The following is an 18,378-nucleotide window of genomic DNA, read 5'->3' on the forward strand; positions in this document are numbered from 1 at the left end:
AGGAACAAAATAACTAAATCCTTTACTGTTGTCTCTTTCGGAGTGTGTGAAGTGGCAATTTACTGTAGCAAATGGAGATGAATTCAAATGTTCCCCATTGTTTTGTTCCAAGGTTTATATTCAAGTACAGAACTGCAGTAAATCTATTTTGACTGACAGTGCCATCATAAACGTTAGGAATGTTACTGTACTGTATCCCTGTCGCTTCTCTGGAAATACAAAGTCAGTGCAGTGTAGAATCTCTATGCTCTCCAGCACAGAGACTGTGACATATAAACAAATCTCTGGTCTGATAATCCATCAGCACAGTCTGTTCTGAGGCAGTAATTATGCACAGTTTTCATTTAATAATTCATATGGAGACACTAATGGTATGAGAACTGTAATTTTCATCTTTCCTCTCCTCTCTGAAACATTATGGGAAATGACTGAATCCATACACATCTCAAATGTGTTGCTCAGGTATATTAATGTGTACTGGAGTGTCTGAGTCATCTATTTAACACTTAGCCGGTTGGCACAGTGATGATTGTCTACAATTCCTTTACCATTAGCGTAGGTCTGTCAGAAGAGTACATATAGCACCTTATTGTCTACTCAACACTCTTTTAGAAAACTATTAAATGTTGAACCACAATTGGCTATCGTTAAGCCTATTTAAACAAACAATTTCCGTAAAATAACATTTAAATAATATGTAAATACAGTTTCCTATTAGAAGCAGCAACAAGGAACTCTCTGAGTATATCCTTTTAGAGCTCCGCTCCCGAACCTTAGCCCCGTAAACCCCTTACAGAATTTATTAACTTAGGGCAGGATAAAGCCTGCATTTTAGCAATAATGACAGTAAAGGCCAGGCTTGAGTATTATTTTCAAATATGACAACATTTTATGCGCGCTTCAAGTTGAGTATATATGCAACAGAAGTCCAACTTTCACCATTTGCCATCACTTCCATCAATAAACACAACAAGCACCACACAGAATTCCCTGCAGACACCTCTGCTACACAACGCTTCACGTTTCCTGATGGGTTTCATTCTTGCCACTTCGACACCAAGGCACCTATTGGACAAAGGCAAAAGGTATGTCTCCGTATTAAAGCCTGTCTACACAGTTTAAGGACTTTTGTTGATTTAGTACTTCAAATGTGGGGATCGATCAGATCATATTCTCCAACTCCAGCACTGGGTGAATTTTGGATTATTGAGCTCTTATCGTTACGCACTTTTAGCGGATGAAGTTTAAATTATTTACATCTTATTGTTTCACACGTTCAGTGTGTGAAGTTAAATTATTGAACTTTTATTAAATATTCCAAACCTCGGCCTAGGCCTACTGCTTTTTGAGACCTCTCTAAAGAGTGAATTTGTTTCGACAGTAGTCCACATTTTCACTTCTGAATGGTGCGTAGGAGGGCCTATTCAAACAGCGTGACTTAGCCAACAGAACATGCTTGAAGGCAGAAACCACTACATATTGTCAGCCAAGACAATTGACAGTAGACACATGGCTGCAGTATATTTCATCCGTCTCTCTCGCTCACATACCAGCACAAAGCAAGCATTACTGGGATTGTGAGACTGCATGTATGCATGGTTGTACGAACTCAGACGGAGTTTGTTGCCAGAGCTTAAACAGTTCAGAACAAAAACTGTACCTTATCGTATTATTTATTTAGGAAAACAAAGTACACTTCAACACCACCTGGCTCAGGTGCCTCTTTGGACCCGAGACCCAGCAAAGCCCGACATGAAAAAAAGCAATTTCTTTGTTTACAGTGCAGAACAGGTTTGGCATGAACCCAGTGGAAGACTAAACAGTACTCATGTATGCCATCAACACATATAAGTGAATTGCACCAAATGGATTGTCTTGTACAAATAGTGACATAATGTTAACAGGAGTACTCTTCAACCTTTCTCCTACCGTCCGATTTGGGCTCATACAGCTCTTGTTTAATACATTCGTACCATAATGCAAATTTTCATAAAAGACTGGATTCAACAATTTTCCCCCAGTCTCTATTGATATGATGAGAAAAAAAAAAACTAGTTTAAAAAAGAAATGTAGTCAATTTCATGGCAACCTTTTTTGCTTCCTGCCTGAGAATGGCGTATGTCTCTGATGAAGAAGTAAAATAATCTGACACTACCATAATGTGCTTGTTACCTCATCCAGTCTCTGTTAAGTCTTCAGCTGTCCACTCAAAAGGCCAGCCTGTGACAGGACACCAAATGCATTACGGTTGCCTCTTGAGAGAGCCACACACCTCACTTACCTCCAAGTGCCTAGGGCTGCCTGCTTGGGATATTTTCTATGCTAACTTTCTTTCTGCTCAATTGCTAATGAAACACTTTCACTAAATTGTAGACAATAAATCTATCGTTAACCCCCTCTCAATTGGCTGCCAGAGTGAGGTTTACAATCACAGCTTATTTTAATAACTGGTAATGGTTTCTAGTAATGGACATTTATACTTGGGTCCTGGTGATTTCTCTGTAAACAACTCCGTAATGCAGGATGCTAATAGTGTGACATTTTATGACTCCTGTAAATGCAAAAGCCTGATATTTATGCACAGAAACAGCCAGAGTCTCCTGTCTAAACTAGCTGTCTAAATAAGCTGACAGAAGTGACAAACCCATTCAGACCCAACATTCTGGCCGTCTCAGAAATGTGGCTTACTGTAGGAAATCTGTGACAAACTCAGGAATGAAGGAGGTTTTCATTTCTGGTTGCACAATATTTTGTCAGGAAGGTCTGACAATGGAAGAGCGTGGTCAATATCTTGTATGGGGAATCTGCAATGCTCTGTCATTTTGTCAAATTATGCACTTACACTGTGTGAGCTGCTGTTTGTAAAAATCCAACTCTGCTCCTATAGAGGCTAAGCTCACCTGGGACCTGGGCAATTCTTGAGTTAGGAAAGGTAGTACTCAAATGTAGAGCATGAATCCACAGGAATGTTTCCCTGCTTTAATGTTTGCAGAAAATGACTGGATGTTATCTATAGTTTATGCTAAGGTCCTTTGCACTAGAAGTTGTCATCTGTGATGGAAAGGTATTGCAGTGAGCAACTTCATCTTGTCCAATCTGAGCTTGAGTTAGTGGGCTGAGAACCAAGCTGGGATATCTCAGTATAACAGTTGATTTATGAAAACCAAAATATTGTTTTTGGCTGGATTTTCCATTAAGTCAAATCCCTGACCAATTCTCTGACTTGACTGAATTACAAATGGTACATTAAAATATTGATTGGACTCAGGCAATAACTGGGAACTAAAGGTATTGTATATATTACTATAAATAAAATGTAGTTTGAAAACATCAAAATATAAATGAAGAGAAACAATGGGGTGTTAGAGCAGGCTTTAAAGAAAGTTAAAGAGCACTTATATTCTTGTATGTGAATTCTTACTTTACTGTGTTTGACATGTAAATTGGAATGGCTAAAACACCAAACATCTCTTTAGCTGTTGGTGCAGACATGCACAGTAATGAAGCATGCCGTGCGCTTTCTCATTCAGTGCAACATTTCGAAGAATAAGTAGGCTGCTGGAATGACTTCAAAAGGGGAAAATGTGCATGTTTAAATGATAAATGAGATTGAGGGAGAGGAGTGGGTCATGAACATGATGAAATGGCTGTGGCACACAAGAGAATTGCATGGCTTTATTACTTTTTCCTATAAGGCTGTATACAAATGGCTGACAAATAGTGTCTTCTGACTGTTACTGACAATTGATGGAACAGAATCTCCTATTTGACAATGCCGAAAAATAGATGACCTTGACAAGCAAAAGAAGTAGCCAAGTCAAATAAGATTTGCACATGTCAGGGAGTGGGAAATGCAACAAATCTTTAGACTCTAGGGTGAGTGGGCAGAGTGAAGCAGAAACCAACAAACGGACAAATTAAATACATTTCTTTAGGACATGATGCCAATGTCGCATGGCCAGCAAAATAACCACCATCCTCGTTCTATTATTTTAAATACAAAGCTAATACCATTCAAACTAAAACTCATATGTACAAATCAAAAGAAACCCAAAAGGACACAGGAAGCAAAATGCAGGACTATGCCTGCCTAGCCCCTGACTCATTTAACACAATTAGATCATTTAACAGAGGCAATTAAGTGTGACACATAAAAGCAAAAACCTTTGAATTCCTCTAAACTTTATCTAGCTTTGTTACATCGTTTGTGTGTGTTTAGGGTTAGGTTGAGGTTAAGAAATAGAACACAGATTTCTGAATTAGAGTTAGGTCCCCACAACAATAGAAGAACAGGTATGTGTGTCTGTGTGTGTTTTTGACCTTGTAATACAGTACAAAAAAAAACACAAGGAACATTCAACCTTTTGGGGAAATTTCACCAGTCCCCTTGAGGAAAAAGGCTATTTTTGGCTTAGGGGTCAGGTTCAGGATAAAAGGTAGAAGGTTGGGGTTAGACGTTAGGGAAAATAGGATTTGATGGCAATAATTGTTTGGGTCCATAAGGATTGTAAAAACTAATGAGGGTCTATGCTCCTAAAAATACTCCAACACAATAAAATTGAAAAGGCTGGAGGATTTTCAAGTCCTGACATTTTTTGTTGTCAATCAAATGTATTTATAAAGCCTTTTTACAACAGCAATTGTCACAAAGTGCTTTTACAGGGACACCCGGTCTTAAACCCCAAGGAGCAAACAACAGTAGTGTTGAATTTCAGTGGCTAGGAAAAACTCCCTAAGAAGGCCGAATTTTCGGAAGAAACCTAGAGAGGACACAGGCTCAGAGGGGTGACCAATTCTCTTCTGGCTTTTGGTTTAAGTTTAGGATTTGGGTTAAGAGGTAAGGTTTGGGGCTAGGTTTTCAGTTTAGGGTCAAGTCCCCAGTAGGGAGAATGTTAGGTTTAGGGAAACGTACAATAGAGCAAAGTGTTAGATTTGAGTTTACTATTATGTTTAGGCATTGCAGTTTAATGTTAGGGTAAAGCATTTAAGACTTGGTTATGTTTAGGCACAAAGGTTAGTTTATTAAGGTTAATGTTAGAATTTGGTTTAAAGCTAGTGGATAGGGACCATGGCTTTTAGGTCTCCACAAGGATATATAAAAAATATGTTTACTTGCTGTAAAATGGGAAAGGAGGATTCATTTCTAGTGAGTGCAAAGGGAATAATGAGCAGTGTAAATTATTTCATATAAACAAATCTCTGGTCTGATCAGTCCATCAGTCCAGATGGTTATAAAACCTGTGGCGTGAGTACCTGACCTCTGGAGACTAGTCATGACCAGGTCAGAGCCTTCACAACACACAGAACACTCAGATTTTAACTTCTGCTGTATTTTACTTTTTACCAGTGTGCATAACGTGACTGTCAGAGATAGTGACATTGGCAAACTGTAGATTGAGGGGATTTGCTGGAGTACTGTGTGTGTATGTGTGTGTGTTTGTGTGTTTACATGGCCGGATGTGCTTCCTTGTGTTTGTTGTGCCTGCGCTGTGAGGTGAGAGCACCACGCATCTCTTCCTAATTTTAGGTTGCCAATGGGTGCTGGCTGGCCGCAAAGCGTTTGAGGTGTGATGTTTATCTTTGCCCCTGGAGAATCGCTCTGACAGCTGTCTTCAATGAGTCTAGTCTCCCCATTGGAGGGCCTTGTTACCATGGGAACTGTGGGGCTTTGTAAACAAACCCTAGGTGTTCAGGCCACAGCAAACACGCGTGTAATCCCCATCATCACAGGATGATAATGAAAGTGAATCATGATATGTAATGGAGAAACATTGGATCTGGTTAATTTGGTTCATCCTTTAAACCTTGATTACCTGTTTTGTGTCTTCTCTCTCCCCATTAGATTGAAGACATAATTATGCGGATGCAGGATGAGAAGGCAGGAGGGGTGGCCATCCGCACTGTCAAAAGCTTCCTGTCCAAGATCCCCAGTGTGGTATCAGGTGACAAGCTTTGTGTGTGTGTGGGTGGGTGTTAAAATGTCTTCTACATAATAGAAAGCAGACAGAGAAAGAGTCAGGATTATTAAAGCAAATGTAACCTTTCAGTCTAATGTGTATTAATGCCTCTATAGTTGGTGAAAGAAAAGACAGTCTATAAGGTCTTGGCCATAAAGCCTAATTTCTGGCATGTTGCTAGCCCCGTCCCTGTAGAGAGTGGCTGGTGTGTTGTATGAAAGTAAGAGGGCAGTGTGAGTGATTTATGCTGGGATGAAAAGTGACGGAATACCTGTTGCAGACTTGTATACAATACCCCAGACGAGACTGTGATAGCTACAGTACGGTGTACATACAGCAATGTAGGTTTGATGGAGCCTTAACAACATTCTGGCACGTCTGTGTATGAGCCTGTTCTACGGTAAGTAGAGTAAACCATTGAAATGTTAGTAAATGTTTCTGTTTATGGTCAGGATTATGGTTCTGGGGGCTTATCATGAGTCCTTTTCCTTTGCACTGTTATACAAGTCTATCAAGCAACTCCTCAAATAATGTTCTGAAAAGATTAGGACTGGAAGCCGAGGGGGGAAAAAAAGCAGGTATTGTTCTCAACTGCATTCAAAGAATAAGTAAATACATCAGCCAGCCAGCTATAAGACAAGTGTTAAAAATGTCAGGCAATCTGAAAAACTGTGGCTTCAAAACAATGTCAATACAAAAGAAAAACTGTTCACACAGACAACACACTGTATTTGTTTAACCATGTTTTGGAGGATTATGCACAGCAATGTACATACAAAGTCTTGGCATTAGGTTCTGCTCCTCTGGTCTCACAGCCATCAAATGATCGTGTATATGATATTACCAACAATAACATCATTGTAATATTATTAATAGCAATCCCCCAAGGCAATGAGCAAGGTACGCAGTACCCTAGACCGCCAGAAAAGTAGACACAAAACCAAGCAGGTGGAGGCAGGGAGGTGGGTGGATTTCCACCCGCATGTTAGCACAACCATCAGCATATTAGACTGAGTGAATAACCTGACGATTAAATAGACAGGTATGAAATCTGATACTGTGATGGGATTCGATGTCGCTGGCCAATTACAACTTGGGTTTCCTGGCTGAACTGACTATTCTAATTTGACGAAACAATCACTCAAAAATAGCAAAATATGTACGCATATACAGGAGTTTTGTGCTTTCGCTACTACAAAGGGGCCATGAGAGCTATAGAACTGAACCTAATTGCTGCGAACGTGATTGAATCGTGCCAAAGATCTTGCTTAGATTGAATGACGGCCACCCGGTTTCCTGCCCATTTTCAATCCAAGATCACAATAACATAATATTTGTATTGTTCCTTCCCATATCTACTCAGCTACATGCCACATTTAGCCGTGGCCAAGGGCATTGTTACCACACTGTAAGCTTAAATATATACATTATTTAGGCAGACCTGTGCAATTAATATTCTAACTATGCTCATGTAGATTCTCTCTTTGGAGGTGTGGCGATATTGTCACTGTTGACTATTCTCCTTTTTTGAATACCAGGAGCAGACATTGTGCAGTGGCTGATGAAAAACCTGTCCATTGAGGACCCAGGTAGGACAGCCATGTACACAGCCAATGAGATTTATTTGAATTGGATTGACCCCTGATGTGGGTCTCTCTGAAAGCACTGGAGGGGAAAGCCGTTTTTCTGAAATCAGCCAGTACCCTGTTCTCACTCCTGCAGCCGAAGCCATCCATTTAGGGAGCCTGATCGCTGCCCAGGGCTACCTCTTCCCCATCTCCGACCACGTTCTCACTCTCAAAGATGATGGGACCCTGTACCGCTTCCAGGTAGGCTACCATTCATTTTAACCTTAGGTACCTGTGGACCTACCATCCTGAAGGGCACAGACTGGATTTACTGTCCACACCAGCATCCGAAAAATTAGCGTCATGAAACACAGGCCAGGAGGGAATATATGATCCACTGTCTGGAACAAAACAGCTATGAAGAAAACACAGCAGAATGTACCAGTAAAACATGAGTGATTTCTCGAGCAGTCTGATCCTAAAGCATTGTGATCACTCTGGAAATGAATCTGTCACACCTGACTGCCCTTGATCTTCCTCTTAACCTCTGGGAATAGACACATTGCATTATTAGCTCCACACAGTTATGTCAATATTGATATTTTAAATGACACCAGCTGGAAAAACATGACAGCGTTTGCAGAGGTACCTACTGCATCCCAGAATCAAGCTGGCTTTTTTCATTGTCCGCTTAAACAAGTTAATAGAAAATATTTAATGGTTATATGTATTTATTTGCACTTTGTGACATAGTACAGTACAGTATATTAAACAGAAGTGGAGACTAAATGGCCCCCTGGTCCTGCTGTAAGGCTCCCGAAGAATGAGTCACTATAGCTGGCTGATTAGCAGGCTAATCCCAGCTGGGAGCAGCTCTGTTGGGAGCCACTGAGTTGCCAGTCGTCTCTTCCTCAGCACTTTTATCTGTGTCACCCACCCATCCCTCTTCTACCCTAATGCCCAATCTACTGGACAATCCACTTATCCACACTACTTTTCCCTCAGATTAAAACACATAATGTGCATTTTGGGGGGGATGGGATTGGATGCATTCGTGTGTTTTAGTGTGTTTGTGTCCCTCACATTCAATGGGAGTCAACATGCCCTTCCTCTGATGAGTGTCATTATTGCCATTAAAAGGAGATCTGGATGTTCTTTTGAGTATGTTGTCAGCGCGGATAATTGGTACCATATGAACCATATGTACCATTTGTAAAGAGAAAAAACGAGTGAGCAGGCAAAACACATGTCTTTTATTTCTTATGGGATTCACATTCAACTGTAGGTCATTACAGAATGGCACAATCATAAAACAAAACATGGCAACAAAGAAAAAAATGAACTGACCCCTGTTCAAAAGTCTACATACCCTTAGTTCTTAATACTGTGTATTGCCCCCTTTAGCATCAATGACAGTGTGCAGTCTTTTGTAATAGTTGTCTATGAGGCCTCAAATTATTGCAGGTGGTATAGCTGCCATGCCTCCAGGTCATGCAAAGTCTTTGGTCTTCTTGCATGAACCATATGTTTGAGATCTCCCCAGAGTGGCTCGATTATATTTAGGTCAGGAGAATGTGATGGCCACTCCAGAACCTTCACCTTTTTCCGCTGTAACCACTGGAGGGTGGTTGACCTTGTGCCTTAGGGTCATTGTCGTGCTGGAAAGTCCAAGCTTTCGTGTAGATTAATGCATACTGTACGCCAGTATTTTCTTGCCATCAATTTTCACAAGATTCCCCATGCCTTTAGAGCTTACACACCCCCAAAACATCAGTGAGCCACCACCATGCTTCACAGTGGAGATGGTATTCTGTTCACTATAGGTGATCCCTCTACAAACATAGCGCTTATGGTTGTGACCATAAAGCTCTATTTTGGTCTCGTCACTCCAAATAAGTGTGCCAGAAGCTGTGAGGTGTGTCAAAGTGTTGTCGGACATATTGTAACCAGACTTTTTTGTGGCATTGGCACAGGCTTTTTTTCTGGCAGCTCGACCATGCAACTCATTTTTGTTCAAGTATCGTCGTATTGTGCTCCTTGAAACAACAACAACTTATTTTTCCAGAGCAGCCTGTATTTCTCCTGAGGTTACCTGAGGGTTTCCCGAATTCCCGAATTTTACACTTGATTGAACAGTACTGACTGGCATTTGCAAAGCTTAGGATATCTTTTATATCCTTTTTCCGCTTTATAAAGTTCCATTACCTTGTCACACAGGTCTTTTAACATTTCTTTTCTACTCCTCATGGCTCAGTATCTAGCCTGCTCAGTACATCCAGGTGAGAGCCAACAAACTCATTGAATATTTATACACAGGCACTAATTGCAATTTAAAAAGCCACAGGTGTGGGAAATTCACCTTTAATTGCCATTTTCACCCATGTGTCTCCTTGTGTGTCTGTAACAAGGCCAAACATTCAAGGGTATGTAAACTTTTGGTCAGGGCCATTTGGGTGATTTCTGTAATCATTATGATTTAAAAAGGAGCAGAAAAAAATTTGCTTCATATGATCACTATCCTTAAATAAAATATTTTCAAAATCAGTGCCAAGATTTTGCAATTTCTGCCAGGTTATGCAAACTGTACCTAGGAGGAAGGGTTGCCACCATCATGAACTCTCCTGATACTGCTGAATGCTTTTACGATAAGACAGTGTTCTTCACAGATGTGTGACCATCCTAAAACAAACACACCAGTACCAGGTGACTAATATCATGTCACCTTTTCCCCTTAGGCTCCATACTTCTGGCCCTCTAATTGCTGGGAACCTGAAAACACAGATTATGGTAAGTTATGTTATGGTCCCTATAGGTGGAATTGGAAAAACATTACACAACTCAATATGTGTCAAAAAATCACCCCTCAGATTTTCATTATGCATACATCCACTAATAATTCTATCCAATCTGAATCTCCCTTCCCAGCCAGCCTAATGTATAGCCTGAGCTTGTGTCCCAGAGCGTCTGGCCCAGACTATGTCATATCGCCATGCCAACAGTGTAAACATGTGGATCTGTTGTCGTCTCACACCGAGTATTGATTGAGTGGCCCTTGTCCCCCATAAGGGGCTCATCTCGCCCCCAGCCTGCGCCACTAACCACCCAAGAATACAGGGCCTTGCATGGCATGATTTTACATCACTGGGCCTTAATGCCTACATAGCATTTCTACAGCTTGATTATATAAATGACAAAAGATGTCAACTGCCTCATTAAACATTGCTCACTGCACTCTGATCGGTTTGGATTAACTCAGGTGGAAACCCAGTAGGTGGCCTTTGTTTACAGAAAAGAATCTACAACAGCACGACTGGTGGCACAGCGTCTTTATAGCCTTTTGTTAGGCAATATAACTGCACACAGTCTGCCAAGCAACCGTACCTGACTACTCTCATGTGTCGTTTCTTCCCTCATCTGCAGCCATTTACCTGTGCAAGCGTACCATGCAGAACAAGGCCAGGCTGGAGCTAGCTGACTACGAGGCTGTGAGTCTCCTCGCTGCACCGGAACTGTTATCAAATCTCTGCTGACCCTCTAAAAGAGACGTGAACAGCAGAACCACAGCGTCTCTGTTGTTTTCCTCACAATTTCAGTTAAATATGCATGTGTGAAAGGTGTGTGCGTTGCAGAGGGGCCATGCGGACGTCCTCACACACGTAAATCACAACGTGATATTTCTGGTTGATTGAAATGACGTGCTTTCTAATACAGCAAATTAGAGCATTACAGAATTCATTATTATATCCTGCCTGTGAATGGTGTTTCAGGAGAACCTGGCCCGACTGCAGCGGGCCTTCGCCAGGAAGTGGGAGTTCATCTTCATGCAAGCTGAGGCGCAGGTCAAGTGAGTGGACAGTGAAAAATGCACCGGCTCGTGGTTTTGATACTTTGTCATTAGCGGGCATTATGTCTGTATGCATTTTTCCTGCATGGATACATTTTTTAACTGTGGCTTAGCTAACTAGGTAATGGTATGTGGAACAGCTGGTTTGAACCCTCATTATTAATTACTGTGTATTAATGATATTTTATTTATGTTCTTTCTATTACATCTCCATCTACTGGTTGACATTTGTAAACACGGTGCAGATTTGATATTACTTACTCGGCACGACATTAGGACATAAGAAAAATGATTCCAGTCAAATTGATTTCAGTCTTAGCACAAATTATTAACTCTAGCTAGGTTAAAGGTTAGTGAAAAAAACAAACATTAAACTCTGTTACATTCAGAGAGAATGAGAAATGGATCATCCAAGCACTGATCGCTAAATGTCAGTCATGTAAGAGTCATACCCTACCAGTCCAGACTAAGGATTCCTAGGTGAAGCAGTTACACAGGCTGTAACCTACACTTGGAGATTTTCCCATCAAATGGTCTGAGTAAGAGTGACATTTCTGTCTGTGTACTCAGTAATGACCTGGGTTGGCCTTCTGTCTCCTACCCTCAGGATCGACAGGAAGAAGGACAAGGCTGAGAGGAAGATCCTGGACAGTCAGGAGAGGGCTTTCTGGGACGTTCATCGCCCTGTGGTGAGTTGAGAGCTAAGGAGGGGGAGAACTAGGGCTGAGAGGAGCTACGGGTCTGAGGAGTGTCGGAGAAAGGACATGATGAGGAGTGTTCCAGTGAAAGTGTGAAGCCCTACGGGCACAACTGTTAGAACAATAATGTTTTCTATCAGTCTAGTTGTCTAGCAGGGCATGGGTTCGTTTGAATTAGCCTGGATCCCAGTGGGGTTCTGTATTAACCAATTCCTCTACGGTTGAAGTGCTGTTGAATGAAGTCCAGCCCCCAGGCTAGGGCAGGATTGTCCTGGTGACACACTATTACCTGACCTAGAAACTGACTGTCTCACAGCCAGGCTGTGTGAACACCACAGAGATGGACATTCGCAAGTGCCGGAGAGAGAAGAATCCCCAGAGGGTGAAAAGGGTAAGGAAGAAGGCCGCCGCTGATATGTGGCGTCGTCTGTTTGTGTGTGTCTGTGTCTGTTTGAACTTACGCTTGTTGAGGGTAACCCTTTGAACACTAAGTCATATATCGATTCGGTTCAGTCGGTGTATGGGCTAACGGATGACGCTCAGACACGGAGTCCCGTCCACCAGTCCATCCCATCCCAGCCGGCCAAGAAGCCCACCAAAGAAGACGTGCAGAAGGAGGTAACACATTCTGTGATGCTCCTGACAGGTCATAACTAACACCGCCGTCTCCCACTATCTCCTGCTGTCTGCCCGTCTCACTCATCCATCAATCGTGACGTCAACTCACCTCTGAGTAATGAGTTACTGTCACATTCTGCCGTCTTCAATTATTTCCCTCCAGATTTCCTTCCTGAATATTCAGCTGGACAGACACTGTATGAAAATGTCCAAAGTGGCAGACAGCCTCATGAGCTACACAGAACAGTTCATGGTCTACGACCCTTTGACTTCAACCACTGAACCCTCCAACCCCTGGATCAGCGATGACACAACCTTCTGGGACCTAGAGGCTAGGTGCGTTCACTGGGGAGGCAGCATGAGGCAGTAGGCCACCCAGCTGAGGGATCGTGCTCCCAGGTGCTGCCTGAAACCTCATGACATCTGCATGGCCAGATTGTTTCTTTCTCTTTGCGAGGGACTGGGAAACCAGCGTCTAAATACAATGTTAAAATGTATCTCCATTCTTTGCTGTGTGCAGCCGGGATCCCAGCCAGCATCGTGTGAAGAAATGGGGCTTCTCTCTGGAAGAGGCCCTCAAGGACCCAGCGGGTCGTGACGCTTTTCTCAAGTTCCTGGAGTCAGAGTTCAGCTCAGAGAATCTCCGGTGAGATACAGTGCCTCTCAGTCTTGGGCAATCTCAACTCCATGGTCAACACACTCTATTACAACTATTTCACATCCACAGTCAACACTCTCCCTCCTATAACTATTTCACATTCACGGTAAACATCCTGTCCTACTGTATTTCACATCCAATATAACCATTTCTTCGCTTACTACTATTTCCCAGTCAACATCAGTTCCCCATATCATTGGAGAGGTCATGACATTAAGAGAATGGCTGCTCTGAATGTCCACAGGGGGGAGCTTTCCTTCACTGGCAGTTAAACACTGGGAATTGAATGCGACAGACGCTGATCTCTATTGGCTGTGCTCCGTGCCCCTTGGCTAGGTTCTGGTTGGCTGTGCAGGACCTGAAGCGGAGGCCCCTGGAGAATGTGGCAGCCAGAGCCCAGGAGATCTGGCAGGAGTTCCTGGCAGAGGGTGCGCCCAGCTCCATCAACCTGGACTCCCACAGCTATGAGCGCACCAGCTATAACCTCAAAGACCCCGGACGATACAGTTACGAGGATGCACAGGTATCACTGCCATCACAATACACACAAAGACATCGGCCGGCACCCCCCTGACACACAGTCAATACTACTGATACCACCACACATACATACAAACATTCAACCACTCACACAAACACATAACATAATCCGCGCCCACACACTAGTGGCTTAGAGGGGGTGGATGTGTAGATGGAGTAAGAGGAAAGTACAGTAAGTGAACGGTGGGAATGAAATCTCTATTGCCTGGGTGTAACGGGGCAAAGTAATGCCTGTAAATAGCCTGTACATTCAATCCTAGCTTGCCTGACGGTGTGTTGGTGCGTTAGTGTCGATGTCTCTGTGATTCTGTGATGCTTTGTGTTCAGTTGAGACCTTTCTCAGGAGACTCCTCCCCCCTCCGTGTTAGCACGCGTGGTATACACTCCACTCCCATGCATAGTGTTATATAACCACGACTCCCCATGCTCACATCCCTCTCTCTGTCTCTGTCTTGCACACACACACACGCACGCACACACACACACACACACACGCACATGCACGCATGCGCACACACACACACATACACACACATACACAAACAACAACCACCATCCCCACCTCTGTTTCTTCAGGAGCACATATTCAAATTGATGAAAAGTGACAGCTACGCACGCTTCCTGAGATCCAACATCTATCAGGACCTCTTGCAAGCCAGAAAGAAGCTGGTGAGTTCTACTGTTACTAAATCTATTCAGTCCTACCTCCACCGTTTCAAATCTGTGAAATAATGCATTTACTTCATAAAAAATCTATACTTTCACATACCTCTATTTATAGCTCAACTTAGAGAACATCATACCTTTGCTTGAGTATTTTTGTCACTGAGTTTATTATATTCTCTGACTCCTTCAGGTGCATTCACAGCTCTCTAAAATGAAAAAAAAATAAAGCAAGTCCTGTTATATTGTGTACTAGGATGATTTTCACCAAAGCAGACTAAAGCATCATCTTCCCTTGGTGAGCAGCAGCAGTGCATCTCTGGGTCATCTGGAAAAAGCACTCCCCCTGCTGGCCTGGCCCCTAGCTTCTCTACCACAGACACAGCCCGCTTCTGGCTTCGCCGTCTGAAATGTCACCTGAGTTTTGTCTTGACACGTTTCTAACCTCCCCTCCCCTCCTCCCCTCCCTGGGCCTAACTCCTTCACCCCCACCCTGAACCACACCCCCACCCCCCTGCCCCCAGTCCCAGACAGAGAGTGAACAGGGACGCCGTACCTCCCTGGAGAAATTCACCCGCAGTGTGGTAAGTCACCAGGAAATGAGGCTGTAGGTACACACAACCAAACGAAGACCTTTTTCGAGGTATAAGTGCGTAACATGTTGGTTAGAATAGCTATTCCAATTTTGTACTTTCTTCTTGGAGACCTTGACAAAACAGCATTGATTAATGGCAAAAAAATATATAACTGAATTCATGGTAATAAATGATAATGAATGCAATTACTAAATCTTAGCCTCCTTGTAAAATATAGCCTACCTTAATGTCACATTTTTCAAGGAGAGGTTTAGATTTGCCCGCAGTTGAGTCTATGCAAGCGTTACCCATGATGCTAAATCTCTTCATTAGTGTTCCTCTGCCAAAATCCTCACAATTCATAAAGTGAAAATAGCCTCAACCTTCAAGTAGAAAATGACCACCCTTTCAAAGGTAGGTTGGCTAAAATGTATGTGTTCGACTGTAATAATAGCCGTGGCCATATTTTATCGGGTGACCGATATTGCTACGCTAGGCCGATAATAAAACTAGAATGACATCCCCAAATAATGTGGGGACTTTCATAAAGTATTAAATAAATTAAAATGCAACAAACACAAAAATAAACCTCTAGATTTATTTGAATTATTCCCAATTTGCAGTGACATAACAACATCAGATCTTTCATGCTGGTTGGCTGGTATATCGTTTTTAAAGGATTACGTTTTGAATGGGAATAACAGGGGACCTCTGCAGCATTCTACAATGCCTACATGATTTCCTAGAAACCCCGCCAGTGAAGTTTGTTTCCATTTTCCAGGGCAAGTCATTGACGGGCAAACGGCTGACAGGGCTGATGCAGTCATCCTGACACCGTCTGGGGTGGAGGGGCACAGACACCCCTGCATGGGCGGTTACCGAGCGGGGAGAGGGGCGCTGTTAGGATGGGAAGCTGTGCTCTGGAGGGTCCCAGACACTACCATGCAGTGCTGGGGTCAGGACTACTCACAGAGCCACAGAGGAATGGCCTACACCAGCGAGGGGAGACCTTGACACCCATGTACACATTACACACAGGCACACCCATTCACTGTAGGGCTACGGGATCCAACAGTCCCAGGAGGGTATAAATAGATTTACAGCATCGTCTGCCCTCGCTAGGCAGTCAGCAATAAGGACTGCAGGATAACACCTTTATGTTCTGTATTTAATACATCTTGTTTTTATATATTTATCTATTTATCTTAGTCTAAATCTATATCATATTTTTTCTTATACAGTGTATAATCTTATTTACTGATGGACACTATTATTTTTGCAATGATTGGGAATATTTCTTTGTTTGCCCATAAATGGAAGGTATTATATCCGCTGCTACGAAAGAGCAGATACATGATTTGAGGGGAATTCTCCATGCTTCATTACATTCCAAGTAGGCATAAGGGCTTGATAGTCTACACAGAATGATAACACATTTCTTCAGATTGTGTTGTATTGTTGTATTTGTATTTATTCAAAGCAAAACATGAAGTCAAACTGAGGTCAAAGCCTGTTTGTTTTAAATGAGACATGACCAAAAAAGCTCTGTTTTCAACACAATCATGCTCTCTTGAATAGCCACCACTGATCACTACAGATAGATACAAAGCTTGAAACTCCAGTTCCTTTTGGACAATGTTACAACACTGTTGAAGATTTCAGCCTTATTTACTTTTTTTTTTTCACTGCACCATACACATTTCTTTATTACTGTGCACCTATCCAAGCGATACATGCCAAATAAACACCACATCTGATCAGTCACAGAGCAACTTAAGTGACATTCACATGCCTTACTGGTCTCTAATTAAGACAGCCCTGAATGACTACAAGTGACATTGCACTGCCATCCAATGCAGATTAAACACGATATACAACACAACTGACATGGCTATGGCAGGAGTATGTCTTTAGATGTATACAACACAACTGACACGGCTATGGCAGGAGTATGTTTTTAGATGTATACAACACAACTGACACGGCTATGGCAGGAGTATGTCTTTAGATGTCAAAATATCATCCTGCTATCAAAGGGATCCTACTGATATCTTGCCCAACAGACCAAAATATGCTGTTCAATATTGTACTAGCCTTTCTGTTGCATGAGTTTCAGTGTAAACCAGTACATACTCGGTCAATAACCCATAGTCCAGTCTTATGAGACGTGTGTGTCACGTGTGTTGCGAACCATTGTTGTGTTTGCTAAAAGGTGTGCATGCTTATTGGGGGAAATGCTGGGTGAAATGGAGTTGAGTGTGTGCGCTGGGGACATGGCCAGCCCTAGGCATAAGCAACATAAGTGGCTGTTTAGGGCCCCCGACTGCCTAGGGAGCCCTGGATCACTAAGTGAGACGGGGCTCCCAAATCAATTTTGCTTAGGGCCCCCAGTAGGCTAGGGCCGACACTGGCTGGGGAGTTCACATGCACAGCCACCCAGCAGGTTTCTTCGTTTGTCTAGTATCTTCACAATCAAAAAGGAAATGCCCTTTTTTGATCCTCACCGCTGAACAGAACTGGAGCATCACTACTGAATGGACAGAAACTCATGGAATGACATCCACAACCACCCCTGGTACTGGAATATACAAGATTCATGTGAAGGCCTCTGCTGTGTCCCTCTATAGCACGTCCTGATAAAATAGGGTGTTTTTCACAGCACAACAGCTCCCTCGTCTGGTTAGGGGGGCGTAATGATCAACTGCCAGAAACAATATTACTTAAGACAAATATTGAATGATAGATTTATTAAACTTTTTTAATATGATTTTGGGATTAGAGTTACTGCCATGCATTGTACAGGTTGATATTTACAGTACATGCTTATCCTAAACTGATAACATTTGGCTGTAACATAGAGATGCTTAATTTATTGACTAGTAAAGAATATTGTCTGCACAAACACAATAGCACTATGTAGGTACGGAGTGCATTGTATACTAATTGACTCTTTAGGATTTCCATTATCTAAAAGCACCTTTATTGGTATAGGCACATTACTATGCATGTAACATATCCAGGGCATTTGTGCTTCTAGTTTGTCAATCAGCAGGATGACTAGTAGCACTCTTAAAGACCCATGCACCTGATCTCTTGTGGGCACCAAATAATAAAACCTTTGGACCTCCGTGAACATGGTGTCTGCCTCTCATTTACACCAGCATATTACGTGGTAACGAGTTACAGTGTTACTACCCAGGTATAAGTCTAATAACTACAATAGCAACAAGAGTGTTAAATAGAACCGACCCAAGCAT

The 18,378-nt window shown here is 42.5% G+C and overlaps 1 protein-coding gene across 8 annotated transcripts in view; it reads left to right on the top strand.

The window, feature by feature from the left end:
- LOC105015683 (regulator of G-protein signaling 6) overlaps positions 1-18,254 on the top strand; it is a 47,967-nt gene extending 29,713 nt beyond the window's left edge. The window contains exons 1-16 of one of the 8 annotated variants that reach the window (XM_020054438.2): positions 879-1,085; positions 5,843-5,966; positions 7,496-7,546; positions 7,680-7,786; positions 10,261-10,312; positions 10,946-11,010; positions 11,293-11,369; positions 11,977-12,058; positions 12,366-12,458; positions 12,581-12,685; positions 12,849-13,021; positions 13,206-13,331; positions 13,680-13,866; positions 14,460-14,552; positions 14,803-14,844; positions 15,903-18,254. In XM_020054438.2, the coding sequence (XP_019909997.1) occupies positions 879-1,085; positions 5,843-5,966; positions 7,496-7,546; positions 7,680-7,786; positions 10,261-10,312; positions 10,946-11,010; positions 11,293-11,369; positions 11,977-12,058; positions 12,366-12,458; positions 12,581-12,685; positions 12,849-13,021; positions 13,206-13,331; positions 13,680-13,866; positions 14,460-14,552; positions 14,803-14,844; positions 15,903-15,953 (1,635 nt within the window). In that variant the 3' untranslated portion in view covers positions 15,954-18,254. The other 7 variants (XM_020054437.2, XM_020054439.2, XM_020054434.2 and 4 more) reach the window with 7 other exon arrangements.
- The last annotated feature ends 124 nt before the right edge of the window (positions 18,255-18,378 follow it).

The sequence above is a fragment of the Esox lucius genome, chromosome 15, assembly GCF_011004845.1.
Source record: "Esox lucius isolate fEsoLuc1 chromosome 15, fEsoLuc1.pri, whole genome shotgun sequence".
Lineage (NCBI taxonomy): Eukaryota > Metazoa > Chordata > Actinopteri > Esociformes > Esocidae > Esox > Esox lucius.